At 39.5% G+C, this 13667-nt stretch overlaps 2 protein-coding genes across 4 annotated transcripts in view; one reads left to right on the top strand and one right to left on the bottom strand.

Annotated features, from left to right (window-relative positions):
• Positions 1-1025: 1025 nt before the first annotated feature.
• Positions 1026-6143, top strand: f9a (coagulation factor IXa). The gene is made up of 8 exons (XM_026144957.1): positions 1026-1161; positions 1321-1508; positions 1583-1607; positions 2936-3049; positions 3920-4054; positions 4129-4421; positions 4545-4668; positions 5139-6143. Exons 1-8 carry the CDS (start codon positions 1026-1028, stop codon positions 5726-5728), a joined length of 1605 nt encoding a protein of 534 aa, XP_026000742.1. The 3' UTR covers positions 5729-6143.
• A 37-nt stretch (positions 6144-6180) lies between these two features.
• The window catches only part of LOC113007858 (ATPase phospholipid transporting 11C (ATP11C blood group)), a 70296-nt gene continuing 62809 nt past the window's right edge, over positions 6181-13667 (bottom strand). For all 3 annotated transcript variants that reach the window (XM_026144925.1, XM_026144935.1, XM_026144944.1), the window contains 10 exons: positions 13366-13491; positions 13027-13248; positions 11651-11743; positions 11285-11363; positions 10958-11021; positions 9627-9727; positions 9086-9198; positions 8566-8678; positions 8324-8427; positions 6181-8230 (listed from right to left, as the gene is read on the bottom strand). In XM_026144925.1, the coding sequence (XP_026000710.1) occupies positions 8190-8230; positions 8324-8427; positions 8566-8678; positions 9086-9198; positions 9627-9727; positions 10958-11021; positions 11285-11363; positions 11651-11743; positions 13027-13248; positions 13366-13491 (1056 nt within the window). In that variant the 3' untranslated portion in view covers positions 6181-8189. The remainder of the gene's footprint in view (positions 8231-8323; positions 8428-8565; positions 8679-9085; positions 9199-9626; positions 9728-10957; positions 11022-11284; positions 11364-11650; positions 11744-13026; positions 13249-13365; positions 13492-13667) is intronic.

The raw sequence follows: 13667 nt of genomic DNA, 5'->3' as shown, positions 1-13667 counted from the left end.
TCTCAGGTCCTGTGTCAGGCCTTTATTGGATTCTTTCCTATTTGTCAAGGACATGACTTTGTGATACTGTTTGTCTGCTGTAGATAGCTTTGTTTTGTTTGTTTGGTTTTTGTCACTTAAAAAAATTACAAGCAAGCCTCGCTTATTGGAAGCACAAGAGACTTTTGTACAGTACTGTAGATTCTTCTTTTCCGTTATTTTCACTGCATTATTTATGTATTTATTTTGAAGAACTGAGTTAAAAAAAAAATACATTTAAAACTGTTTTTCAAAAAAAAAATCCAGTGATTTAGTTCCATGTTTTACATTATACGGCCTTCACACGTGTATAGTATTATGATGTTTCTTAGACTCCTGCAGTGAAGTATCGTCGTAAACCCTGTCGCCTACCTCCCTTACTGAGGTGTGTGGACGCCATCTTGTGGCGCAAAGTTTGAAGTACACTTAATAAATTAATTTCTGTGGTCTGGCCACCATCAAGTCGAGTTTCTGAAAACGGCACACAATATTGGACGGATTTTATTTCTACCTCTGTTAGGCAAATTAAATAACTGCTTATGCGTAACTGTATATAGACGAACTGGGAGAGATTTTAATGCCATGTACATGTTAATAACACGTTTTTAAATGGACTGACTAACAAATAATTAATGGACAAATCAACCTTGTGGCATGATTTTAGCACAACAATGGGTAAAATGCCATAATTTTGCACAAAGGTAATATTAGCTCAGGCTTATGACTGAGAGCTGGAGCCTGAAAATTGTCCTTGGAGCAAAGGTTAAAAACCAGGACATAAGTCATTGCAGCTGACTGGTTTCAGTACACCATTTTCAGAACCCCTGTTTCCTTAATGTAAGTAATCATTTAAATTTCTCACAGTTCTTTCATTAATAAATGACTATCCTTGTATTCAGGAGGAAATACCCAGTGTCTTTTGTGCCAGTGGATGTCGACACTCTAGTTTTTCCCTGACAGACTGTTTTTTTTTCTCTGAACAAACATTCGATTAATTGTTGGTGCACATGTGCAAACACAGATTGTACTTTGGAGTAGCAGTCGAGAGTGTTTCTGTCAGGATGGCAGAAAAATTTGGAATGGGACTCATTTCTGTGTCTTTGCTGCAATTTCTGCTTTTAAATGTTCGACTGGGTTCTGGAGGTATTGTGACATTTTAGTGATGCTCTTTAACTTTAGGTACATTTTCGTTTTGCGGACTTTTTAGCAGCATTTACTTTAAGAAGTTGTTGCTTTTGACTTACGAAATGAACCAGTGGATAAACACAAACTAGCTTTTTCTTATTCCTTTGTTTACTCTAGCTCCGGCTCCATCTGCGGATGAAGTGTTTCTGTCCGGTCAATCAGCTGACAGCATTTTGCGCAGACACAAACGTTACAACACTGGACTGTTTGAGGAGTTTCTGCAGGGAAACCTGGAGAGAGAGTGTATAGAGGAATTATGCGACCTAGAAGAGGCGAGGGAGACATTCGAGAATGATGAAAAGACAGTGAGTATTCACTTACTTTGATTTTATTTGGCTTTGCTGGCTGCACCGATCACTGACTTTACTCTGTATTGTAGATGGAATTTTGGACAGGATATACAGGTAAGAGTGTGCTTAATAAATGATTGAATGTGAGCATCTTTTTAGGTAAACTTCTTTATTCTAACTAATTACTACTTATCGTTCCTAGTTTTAAAACTTCAACACTAAAGGTTTGTCTTTTATCTTGTAACATTACCATGTTTTTCTTAGATATTCTTTATGTATATTTATGCATGTTTATCTGTAAATGCAAAATGAAATGAAATATTTTCACCTCCCTGATTTTTTAGATTTTTGTATATTTGTCACACTTACGTGTTTCAGTACATCAAACAAATTTTAATGTTAGACAAAGATAACCCAAGAAATACAAAATGCATTTTGTATTAAAAGAAAATATTTATTTTTTTATTTTTATTTATTAAGAGGAAAAAATACTATCTAAACCTGGCCCTATGTGAAGAAGAAGTCTTCCTTCCCCCTCTTTAAACACATTTTGTAAAGCTGGCTTCAATTTCACTAAGCATACCCAGGCCTGATGACTGCCAGAGGTCAATAATTCTCTATCTGCCAAGCTGAAGTAGGCTAAAAGAACACATCACAATCTAACCATTTCAAAAGCATTACAAAGTCATTTTAAGGCTTTAGGGCTCTGGTAAAGCACCGTGAGAACCATTATCCAGAATTAGAAAAACTTGGATCAGAGATGAACCTTTACAGGAGTGGCCAGCCTACCAAAATTACTCCAAGAGCACATCGGCAACTCATCCAGGAGGTCACAAAAGAACCCAGAACAACATCTGAAGATCTGCAGACATCACTTGCTTCAGTTAAGGTCAGAGTTCAACAATAAGAAAGAGGCCTCTGTGTGCAAACTGCCTCTGTGGGAGAGTTCCAAGGTTAATATGACAAAACACAACACAAAAGCTCATCTCCCATTTATTTTCTTCTGTGGACAGATGAGACAAAAGCTGGAAGGTTTGCGTCTCCATCTGGCATAAAGCTAAAACATAATTTCTTAAAAAGAAGAGTCAAACAGTTAAACATGCTGGTGGTTGCGTGATGGTCTGGGGTTGCTTTGCTTCAGGACCTGGACGATTCATGCTGGGAAAAACCTCCATTATAGCTGAATTAAGACTATTCTGTGAAGAAAAGTGAGCCAAAATACCTCCGAGTGACGTCAAAGAACCTTATCAAAGGTTTGACAGTAGTTCTAAGGGTGCCCTGAGCAGCTATTAGGTTAAGGGGCCAATTACTTTTTTACTGCTTTAATATTTATGTATAATATATAATGATAATATAATATAAAATTTTAAAAATAATATAAATCAATATATGTAATATATAATATCAAATTAATTTCAAGTTCTGCGTTTGGATTTCCTCAGATGATAATCAGTGTATGTCAGGGCCATGCCTGAACCAGGGGTCATGTAAAAACATCCTGGGCTCCTACACCTGCACATGTGCATCTGGCTTCACTGGGAGGAACTGTGAGATTGGTGAGTGAATGCCATGTGACTGGATATATAAACTGTAATCAAACAAAATTGGTTTTGCAGTGACATTTCCTACATTTCGTGACAATCTGATATCAGCAGTGATCAGATCAAAGGATCAAAGGATAAACAAGCAGATGCATTTCAGTCTTCTTCTTCTTTCTAAATTAAATCAGTGTCTCGCATTCAGCATCACTCTGGTTCCAAAATTAGGTTGTTGGCTATTTTAGATATTCTAAAAGCAGCATCCCACAGACCTGGATTTACCTGAATTTTTATTTCACTTTTCAAAACAGATGGTCTGTCTTAAAATAGCTATGTGAAATGGCTATGTGAATCCCTATTTAAAGATAAAAACAAAAATTTAATTTGTTCATACTGGCTATTATAAATTAGCCACTAGACATCCATTATTGATGTAAATTATAGAGAGGAATTCACAGCTATTGTTCTGATTTAAGATGCATTTTAAGAAAGAAGTTAGGAAGAAAATATGAGGCTACAGAGTTGGTGGATGTCTAAAGTTTTATTCCCTCCACAACAGGTCAAAACTCAGGGGAATAGTTACTAATAGTTACTAAACTAAAAAGATTCATCAGAAAGATGAATTCTCATTTCTGCTTTGAACACATTTGTGCTCAGAATGTGGCCTACAGCGCTGAAAGCACATTTAGAAAGGTTTTATTTAAAATTTAGTATTAGCAAGTGAATAACAACATACGAAACCTATTTCAGTGATTATATAAAATATTAAATATTATTGTGTTACAAAACACACTTCTATATGATATGGTAACAACATGTATATATATTCATTAAGAGGGTTGTTTTGAATTAATTATGTTTTGCTTTTGTTTTGTTTTTTCTCCTCAGCTATAGCAAAAAGATGCGATGTGAACAATGGAGACTGTATGCACTTCTGTGACTCATTAGGAGTCTTTAGAGCAAAATGCTCCTGTGCTAGAGGATACAGGCTGATGCAGGATGGTGTCAGCTGTGAAGCAGAAGGTATCAGCTTATTCCTGCTATATTCAATATCATATTAATGACTTTGTATCAATCCTCTTTTCTCACATCACCAGTTGAATTCCCATGTGGCAGAACTGCCCTGACAGCACAGAGTGGAGTATATACAAGATCTGTGCTCCACTATGAGAATGCAAACACCACTTCACTGACCAACACGAACACTACTCCATACCCTCCCTCAACTCCAGCCACTACCACAGTATCGTTTATGGACACAAGAAATAGACGAAAGAAACTGCCCCTGTGGGTATACAGTGACACTGAGGCCCCCACTGAGGAGCCAGTTACGCCTTATAAACGTATCGTTGGAGGTGAAGTGGTCCTACCGGGAGAGATCCCATGGCAGGTACTGTAATGTCACGAAGCAGACATACCCAATGCAATTTAAGCAGTTTGCTACAGGAAGTACATACAGGAAGGAAACTCTGGTAGTGGCTTATTCTCAGCTCAGGTCTTCTCTCTTTTTCAGGTAGCCTTGGTAGCACATCCCAGTGGTCATATATTCTGTGGGGGATCCATTCTGAGCGAACACTGGGTTATCACTGCTGCTCATTGCCTGATAGAGGCACGAGGCTCCTTCTTCGTCAGAGTGGGTAAGGCTGACATACAATAAAATGGCGCTGTTTAGAGTGTTACTGCATCTACTCCACTTAACAGCTACCAGAAAACAAATGAATATTAACTATTTGTGATTACTGGCTCTCCTGTTTCTGGTTTCAACAAGATTACAAGATTTCATCCTTTTCTTTTTTTGTGATAGCAGCCTGAGCACCTTTGGATCTTGGCCCAGTGATCAGAACATAACTTTATTTTTTATTTTTTAATGGAGCCTTTTACCATTCCCTAAGCTGTTAATTAAATTATCAATAAATTAACATATAATAATAAAGAAAATAAGTGGGGTGGCAGCCCTAGTGTAGTTTTATGAATCAGATTTTGATTTTTAAAAGTTAATTTCTTGCACTTGGGAGAGGAAGTTCATCTACTTTTGAAATTCTATTTCATGCATTGTGTTGTGAAGTTTAAAAAACAATTCAACAAGATATGATATCTTTGATTATAGGGGAGAATAACATCAACATCAACGAAGGCACGGAGCAGAATCATGATGTGAAGGAGAAGCACATTCACCCACGCTACAATGCCACTCTAAGCTTATACAACCATGACATCGGCCTCCTCTATCTCAAAAGCCCCATCACCTTCTCCAAGGCAGTGCGACCCATCTGCATAGGGCCCATGACGTTCATTGAGGCTTTAGTGAAGGATTCATCCCCAGCTACAGTCAGTGGCTGGGGCAGAACACGCTTCCTTGGAGCCACGGCCAAGACGCTGCAGAAAGTCGAGGTTCCCTTCACAGATCGCACAGAGTGCACGCAGAGCAGCAGCCAAAGGATCACCCCTGTCATGTTTTGTGCAGGATACTATAATGAGGCCAAAGATGCCTGTCAGGGCGACAGTGGAGGCCCTCACGCAAACAGCATTCATAATACATGGTTCCTCACAGGCATCGTAAGCTGGGGGGAAGAATGTGCAAAACAAGGGAAATATGGTGTGTACACCCGGATCTCTCTTTATTACAAGTGGATAAACCATGTTATGGGGGTAACTAAACACAGGATGGCATTTGATTATGAAAACCCTGACCCGTAAAAATAAAAAGTATTGAAGCATTCAAACCCACTTCAGGTTGGAAAACTGCAAGCTGCTTTTTAACTGTAAGAATTTGGCATGCAAATGAATTCATATAAATACGAGTACAGCTTGTAGATGTTGTAAAGAAAGCGCAACGTTTTTTTTAAAGGAGTGAAAATTATTAGACTACAAAAATTCCAGCATTCAATTCAACAACAGAAGCACAATAAGCTGTAAAAATGCACATGTAAAGAGAAATACATGAATATGCTTAAATAGTGTTGAGACCTATGATTTAATATGCCCTTTCATACTATGCAAATAAATATAAGAGAAAATACCAGTTCATCTGCCCGTATCAGAACATCACTTACATGTTATGTGAATGAATTTGATAAGAAAGATGAATAAAACGAAAATCTGAAAAGCCAAACATCAAATTAAATTTGACCAAAAGCTCAACAAAAAGAGAAAATTCTGCAGTTTTATTATTTAAGACAGCTGCTACTGAAACATGACAGAAATAATAGATTAAATCAGGGTGAATGACAAAGACCGGGCTTAGTTGTGAGCCACCATATCACCGTGTCAAAACAACTATTATTTTATCACTTAAAAAACATATTATTGCAGCAAATACTTTTGCATTTGGCTTTCTTTACATAAGAAAAGCTGTACAAAAAATGCCTGTGTAGAGTGATGACTTTAATAATACAAACCAACTCATTGTTCGGTTGCCATGCATTTTTATCGAAAGAAATGTTCAGCAACTAGCGTAGGGTATATGGCTCATCAAGAGACAGAACGTCTCAAGCATGATTTTTGCTTCCCGAGCTGGAAATCTGTGCAAATTCTGCAGCATTTTGGATTGAAATGACAAACAAACAATGTGATTTTTCTCATATAAGCTAATAGAGCAAATAAAGGAGATGTTGCACAAGAATCAAGCATAGCTCCTGTAAAAATATGGGTATGTAATTTCATTTGGGACTTGACAGTAAAATAAATAAATTAACAACACAGGAAATGGCCCCTTCTGCTTTCTAGATTCATTTCCATATCAAATGCATCGTATCAAAGCCAGCCCTCCGACCGGGGGCTCAATTTGATGTGGTAAATTCATATAAGTCTGCAATCAATATTTAATTAAGTGTTCAATACAGAGGGTATATTTCATGTTGGCTGTATGATCCATTTTAAAGAGGAACCCAAGATTAACTGAGCTGTAATGCTGGGGAAGAAACAATTTGCCTCTGTGATGGCCGAGTACACGCAGCATATCATTCTCTCTCATTCTGCTTCAGGATTTCTTCCTTTGCTGCATTTGACAAGACAGCTCCCAAAAGATCATGATGAAAATGACAGTGTTTGAGGGCTCTGTGGCATGTGCCTCCCACTTGTCTATGGCACACACAGAGGAATACATTGCCATCAATCTTCATCATATTTGCCTGTGCCTTACATTACCATCTTTGACACGTCAACCGCTTCCTGCATGCAGGAGGCATGTGTCTTCCCTGCCTCCCTCATACATTCATCATACATCACAGAAGAATAAACAAAGACAATAGCATCTAGAACACAAGGAAATGCACAGTAAGAGAGGTAAAGCAGCGAGCAATGAACACATTCGGTAAACAATAGGTGGATTTTTAGTTTCCATCATTCTTCCACCATATTAAAGTGCCCATTGAATGTTTGTGAGGTCAGTTTAAAGCAAGGACAGAGTATTTGATTTTGCAAACAGTATACAAAAGACTCTACAAGAGCAAGAATAAAAAAGGCATTATGGCATGGCACAATTTGGCATTGTAACTCCCGTACTGTACAGAAGAGGACGCCTTAAGGAGCAAAATGTAAGAAAAATGCAATGACGAGATGAAACGCCGAGAAACAGTAAATGTTAAAAATGACACCGCATGCGGTGGCATGTATATGTTTTAAGAAAGGTTTTTAGGCAAATCCTGGGTTAGCATCCATTCATCACATACTGAGACAGGAGCTCACACACACACACAAACCCATAAAGTTACTTTAACCTCAAGTATTAGGATTGAAGAGTCCACAGACTGTGAAATGACCCATTGTTTAAGCAGCAAACTTGCATCCCGATTGCATGTGTTGCAAAGTGAGCGCCAGAGGGAAGAGATATTTATCACTAATGAGAAAAGAGGAAGACCAAACAAGATCCGGGGGTAGCTTGTTGATTGTCCGTAGTGGTTTCATCAGCTCCAGTGTCTTTGTGCTGGTACCTCTCCACACCTTCACTGTCAGAAAACTCTGGTTTAGGAGATTGTCAGTCAAAGCCATAGAAAAAAAACTGTTGTGTAGATTTCCATGTTTGTCTTTTTAATGACTGAACGTTGATGAAAGAAGACGGCATGGGAGGATCAGTTATGAGACAGCTATGGCTCAGTCTGCTTTCTGTCTGTTCATTCTCACCCAAAGGTAAATATAATCACAATATGTGCTTTCTTCTCTATGGGGAGCTGAGCTTTCTCACCTTCAGGTTTCCTGGGTCTACGAGAAAATACACAGACTTTTAGAGAAGAGAATCAGAGTTAAGAAATACTCAATATTATTGTGAGATGGAAGTCTAGGTCTCGTCTTTACCCCCTAGTCTGGAGGAGTTTTCGTGCCTGCTGCCTCCTATAATCAGCTGCAGGGTGGCAGCTGGTAAGAAGCCCTCTTGTTGCAGAGTCACATTTTTCACCAGCCTTTCCACCAGGATGAAGAATTGTGAGGAAAGTGTTTACAGGAGGGAAGGAAAATAACTGTATCCATTCACACGCTGGTAGTTCGGCTGATCACTAAGCCCCATTGACAGGGTTTGCTGAAAGTGGCTGAAAACTCACCAGCGCCCCCTGTTGTCTTCACATTGTAGTTGGATGACGTCTCCACGTTTGATGATGATGCTGTCTGGTCCATTTTGGAGACAGTCAGCCAAAACCCTGTATCTGCCTGGAGACTAACAGAGAAGGAAAACTGTCAAGCAGATTTATTTATACGTCGCTTCTGAAAGCAGGTGTTACAAAGTGTGGCATAAAAAAGGCACGATGAAGAAGAAAATATTAAAGAGAGCGATTAATAACAGGCACAACAGCCCCAAAATAGATTTTAAAAAAGGTTCAAAATTATCTGAAAAAGTAACAGTAATAGTCTTAAAAAGTACAATAAGTATGGTTGGGTATTTTGCAGTAAAAGATGACTTACAGGCAAAAGCAATATGGGAAATGTTTCATAATATGTGTGGGGAAATTTCAAAGAGAGATAAGACAACTTTCCTTTTTTGGCATTTAACTAGATAATAGAGGTTACAAAAAAAGCTGGGAGAATTTTAGTTTATACAGTATCTGTAGTTGCATTTGGTCTCACCAGTTGCACCAAAACCTCCTCCTCTGTGTCAGATGGATGGAAGGGGTCGCGACCTCCAGGCCACTCCTCCAGACCCTCGCAGATGTCTACGGAGTGAGGAGCTCCTGGCCAGCCTGGGACACATACATGACTTTTTTCTGTTAAAGGCATCAGCAAGCACATTCTTCCAAATACCACATCTTAAAAGGCACCACGTAGATACTTAGTAACTATGTCGACATCACAATGACCCCTTTGTCACTTACTGGGAAATTAATAAGAAGGTGGAATCAAAAGCTAATCTCAGTAGATGGACCTTTTTCCCTTGTAATCCTCGATGTACTTGTTTCTTCAGATCAAAGTACACCTGAACTGCTGAGGGGGGAAAAGTCAAATATCTATATTAGTTTACGATTTTGAAGAAAATCAGCAACAGCGGCACAACAGTGTGCAATGCAGGTATAGTTTGCAAGATTCCCTTTATTTTATTTTTTTTTGTGATTTAGTTACTAAGTATCTACTTGATTATAACATAAATGCGCAGCGATGAGATTTTACTCACTCCTACGGTTGTGCTGGTGTTTCGGGGAGTGGGGCTGGGGGTCTGGACTGCTCCTCCCAGACTCTGTCTCCTCTGAACTCACTGATGCCCTCTGCTGTTTGCTGGGAAAATAACACAAAACAACATGAGACCAAATAGTGCACAGAGTCAGAAACACTCAGGACAGGCATTATCCTCAACCATGCACTGGGGTCAGACTATGACTTCTACAGTAATAACACATGGGAAGTGTAAATGCTGCCCCAGGTGAGTCTGTTAAGAACAACTCTTTCCTGTTGTTTCTCATACACCAATGGCCTCTTAGGCACCAGCCATACAACACAGAGCACAGCAGCCATTTGCAAGCCTCTTTGTAAAGGGTGGGAAGTAGTACTTACAGACCACTGGCACAAGGAAAGATCTGGTCTCGATTTATTAAGATCCAAATGTAGAGATTTAACAACTTTATTATTGGATGCTGAATAAGAAGTTTTCAGCAAAGCAAATTTCCCGGATGCTTGATCAGATCTCAAAAAACGAGGCCCATCTCAAGAAGTGGCTGTCATGAAGAAATTAAAAAATGGAATGAAACTTAAACTCTTCTTCTGTTTGTCCTTACAATTACATGCAAAATAGAAAATCTGAGGTGCAAGAAATAAGATTGTGTTAGAAACTGTATTAGAAAGCTATGATGGAACTGCTGAGACGCTGGCAGGAGTATTTGGGGATCAATTATGGACTGGAATGAGGCTTATAAAAGTGGGTGTAGCTGGCGATCAGTTTGCAAACACAGCAGCCCAGGGTTTTTAATCCTTAAGGCGGGCCACATGGGTCATGCCAGGGTGAATCAAGCCAGGCTGGGCCAAGCTGTTTACCACTGAGCGTTAACAGCAGGTCAGTGGCGCTGTGGGTAGTGGCAGGGACGTGGCCGGGGGCGTTGCCGGGGGCTTCGGGGACGGGGGCTCCGGGACCGCAGGCACAGAAACACGTCAGCTGACAGCGATACAAAGTCCAGCCCCGGCAGACAGCCCCTGGGAACCCCTCTGGACGGCCGCATGCCCCTGCAGGTAGGGGACGGGAGGAGTGGGGATAGGCAACTAGACAGCAGTGAACACAGTCGGGCATGTGCCCATTTTCATACACCGCCACACACAGCCTCCTACCAGGGCCGTGTGAAATGTCTCATTCACTCAAGCTCTATCACATGTGAAAACTCAGCAAATGCAAATGTTTTAGCACTGACTACATATGGGCGTGTTTTGCATAGGTTTGTGTGTTTGTGCAACTACAGCCTACAGTCATGCACTTACAACAGTGTAAATAACCGTCTATAGTCAGCTGTAGGCACTGACCTCTCAGAGAGTGGTGGAGAAAGTGGCATATGGTCAACGATGTGGCCGTGTTGATATGCTTCATCTGTGAGGAAAAGGTACTATATTATAGACATATAAGGAGAGATGAGCCAAGTCTGTAAGTTGACTATTAACTCAATTTCTTTCTTTTAAGAAAAGCGCAGGGTGAAGAAACTGAGCATAAAGGCTAACCCACCAACTGTGGAACTTTGAATCTGAACTCTTGCTCTCTGAGTGCTGTGAGAGTCAGTTCAAAGCTCTGACGGTTAAAGGGAACCTTTATGCTGAGAATTCTTTTTCCCATATTAACTTAAGTTGCTCTCAGACCTCTAAGCATCTTCTGCTGGTTAGTCAGGATTCTACGGAGCTCATTGAGCCAGGCCATCTTCACCTCCACTGTAGGAGCCTGAAGAAAAACACAAACAATAAACAAGAAGAGTCATTTGGATTTTAAAAAATCTGAACGTGTTTTTCTCCAGCTACGTTACCATTTCTTCTTTATTTGTAATTAATATGTGCAACAATATGATGACTTTAAATAGATATTTTAAATAAATAATAATATATCTTTTTTTTTGTTTGAATAACATCCCCAAACCATATATATCTTGCTAACTGGGAATGAATACGAGCAAAACCAACAGATTTTGCATTACAGCTTTAATTTAAATGTTTTTAAAAATGCTGCCTTACCTGAACCACATACACTTCCTCCCTGCCACTGTACCAGATCTCAAACTTCTTCACATCTCCCTTGACATTTTCTGTGATCCCCACAGCAGTCATCTGCCAAGAGACATACACTGTTTACACCGAAGCTGGGACTGGCAGGGCAAACAGCACATCATACATCAGTGTTACATCATGTTAACACATCTGTCCCGTCGCAACACAAGCATTTGCGGTCACACGCACACCTCCGCTGTGTGACTTCTTCCTTCCCACACCCTCAATAATAAATCAAGAGCTGCAGCTGTTAGTGTGACACCAACTGTGACAACTTCAACAAATCTACACACAATAAAAGAAGTGTTACAGGAACACACACATGTTGTGTGAGCAGCACATGTGCTAGGAGCTCACGATAAAGACAGTAATATTAACTCAGCATCTTCAGATCTATTTCATCACTTTTTATTAAAACAAAAGAACAGATTAGATGTCATGGACAGACCATTTGTATCCAAAGTATTGTGATTTTTTTAAACTATAGGTTGGCTTTGTTTCAAATTATTTTCTTCTATTTTCATCCTTAGATTTCTGGAATTCCTCAATTGTAATTTACAAATCTATAAACTCATATAAATTTTGCCTTCTGTACACCATGTATTGCATGTTGTGGACACTATAGTGCATACATATTTAAACATAACAAATGTATAAACTAAGAAAACATACCATTTTAAGACAATACTATCTTATTTTGAATTTGATGGCAGTAAAGTGTCACAAAAAAGTTGGGAGAGGACAGCCAAAGTCTGTAAAAACAACAAAAATAAACAGCTGAAATAACTAAACAAGTTCCATGGCAACTGGTCAGCATCATGACTGGTGATTTAAAAAAGTGCATCTTAGAGAAGCAGAGGTTTTCAGCAGTAAAGGAATGCAAATATTCACCATACTGTAAAACCTGAATCTACAAATCATGGAACAAGTTTTCATTTCATTTAAAATCATAAAAAGTTTGAATATCTGATCATCTACAGTTCATAATACCATTGAAAGGTTCAGGGAATCTGGAAAAATCTCTCCTGAGATCCAGATAAGGCCAAAAATCAATATAAGATGTGTGCGATCTTTAGGCCCTGTGTTAAAAACAGGCATGACTCAGTCAAGGAAATAACTGTATGTTAACACAGTTCACTATGGCATCCACACACTGAAGGTTAGAGCTCTGGAAAACTGTTGTGTTGTCAGATTAATTGAAATTTGAAATTTTCTCATGACCCCTGCGGTGAACCAAAATGTTCTAATTTCTACTCATCAAACCATAAGAAAGCACTGATTTTCCTTAAAAAGAAGTGGCCACTCTTCCAGAAAACTACTGCATTGCTTAAAATTAGACAAACCTTGAGGCAATGCTTGAAGCTGTATGAAGGGGTCTTGTCACAGCCATCTCCATGCTCCTCCCTTCGCTTGCATAAAAGTAGAGCTCTCTCGTACAAGAAGAGGTGCCGCTGCATTGGCTTGAAACGAGCCATCTCCTTCATGCGAGTGGGGCCCTTTTTATGGCTGATCCACACACTGAAGGATCCCTGCATCAGCACACGGCCCAGCTCACAAATATCACCCTGTGTATAGTAGAGGGGAGGGGATGTATGCATAAACCTTTGTTGCAAATATATTTTGGCTATTTATAATGTAGCAATTCATAGATTGTCACTCTTATCAGTCAAAATGTACTTCACCTCATATCCTGTGATTGCAATCTGGTGCATGGAGTCATTGACTGATTTGAGAAGGTCCAGCATGGCTGCTAGTGCCCCCTGGAGTTCAGAGGTGCCCTCACAGTCTGTGCTATATTTTATCAGCTCCTGAAAATACAGAAACACAGCACATGTAGGTAAATACACACACAAAAGAAAATGCATGCAAACTTACACACAAACATGGCACAAAGCTGTGCATTTGGATGGTAAAGACTGTAAGTGTTGTTGGACCTGAGCCTATTCAGCAGATTCTGTACTAAGAGTTAACGAACGCCAGCAAA

Source organism: Astatotilapia calliptera, chromosome 2, assembly GCF_900246225.1.
Source record: "Astatotilapia calliptera chromosome 2, fAstCal1.2, whole genome shotgun sequence".
Taxonomy (NCBI): Eukaryota; Metazoa; Chordata; class Actinopteri; order Cichliformes; family Cichlidae; genus Astatotilapia; species Astatotilapia calliptera.
Note: the sequence above shows the minus strand (reverse complement) of the source record. Positions and strands in the feature narration are given on the sequence as shown.

Excerpts from the sequence above, each read along its gene's own strand:
- f9a (XM_026144957.1), top strand. The coding sequence starts at position 1,026 with ATGTGCAAACACAGATTGTACTTTGGAGTAGCAGTCGAGAGTGTTTCT. Across the intron at positions 1,509-1,582 it reads TCGAGAATGATGAAAAGACA|ATGGAATTTTGGACAGGATA; the intron begins GTGAGTATTCAC and ends TCTGTATTGTAG. Across the intron at positions 4,055-4,128 it reads TGTCAGCTGTGAAGCAGAAG|TTGAATTCCCATGTGGCAGA; the intron begins GTATCAGCTTAT and ends TCACATCACCAG.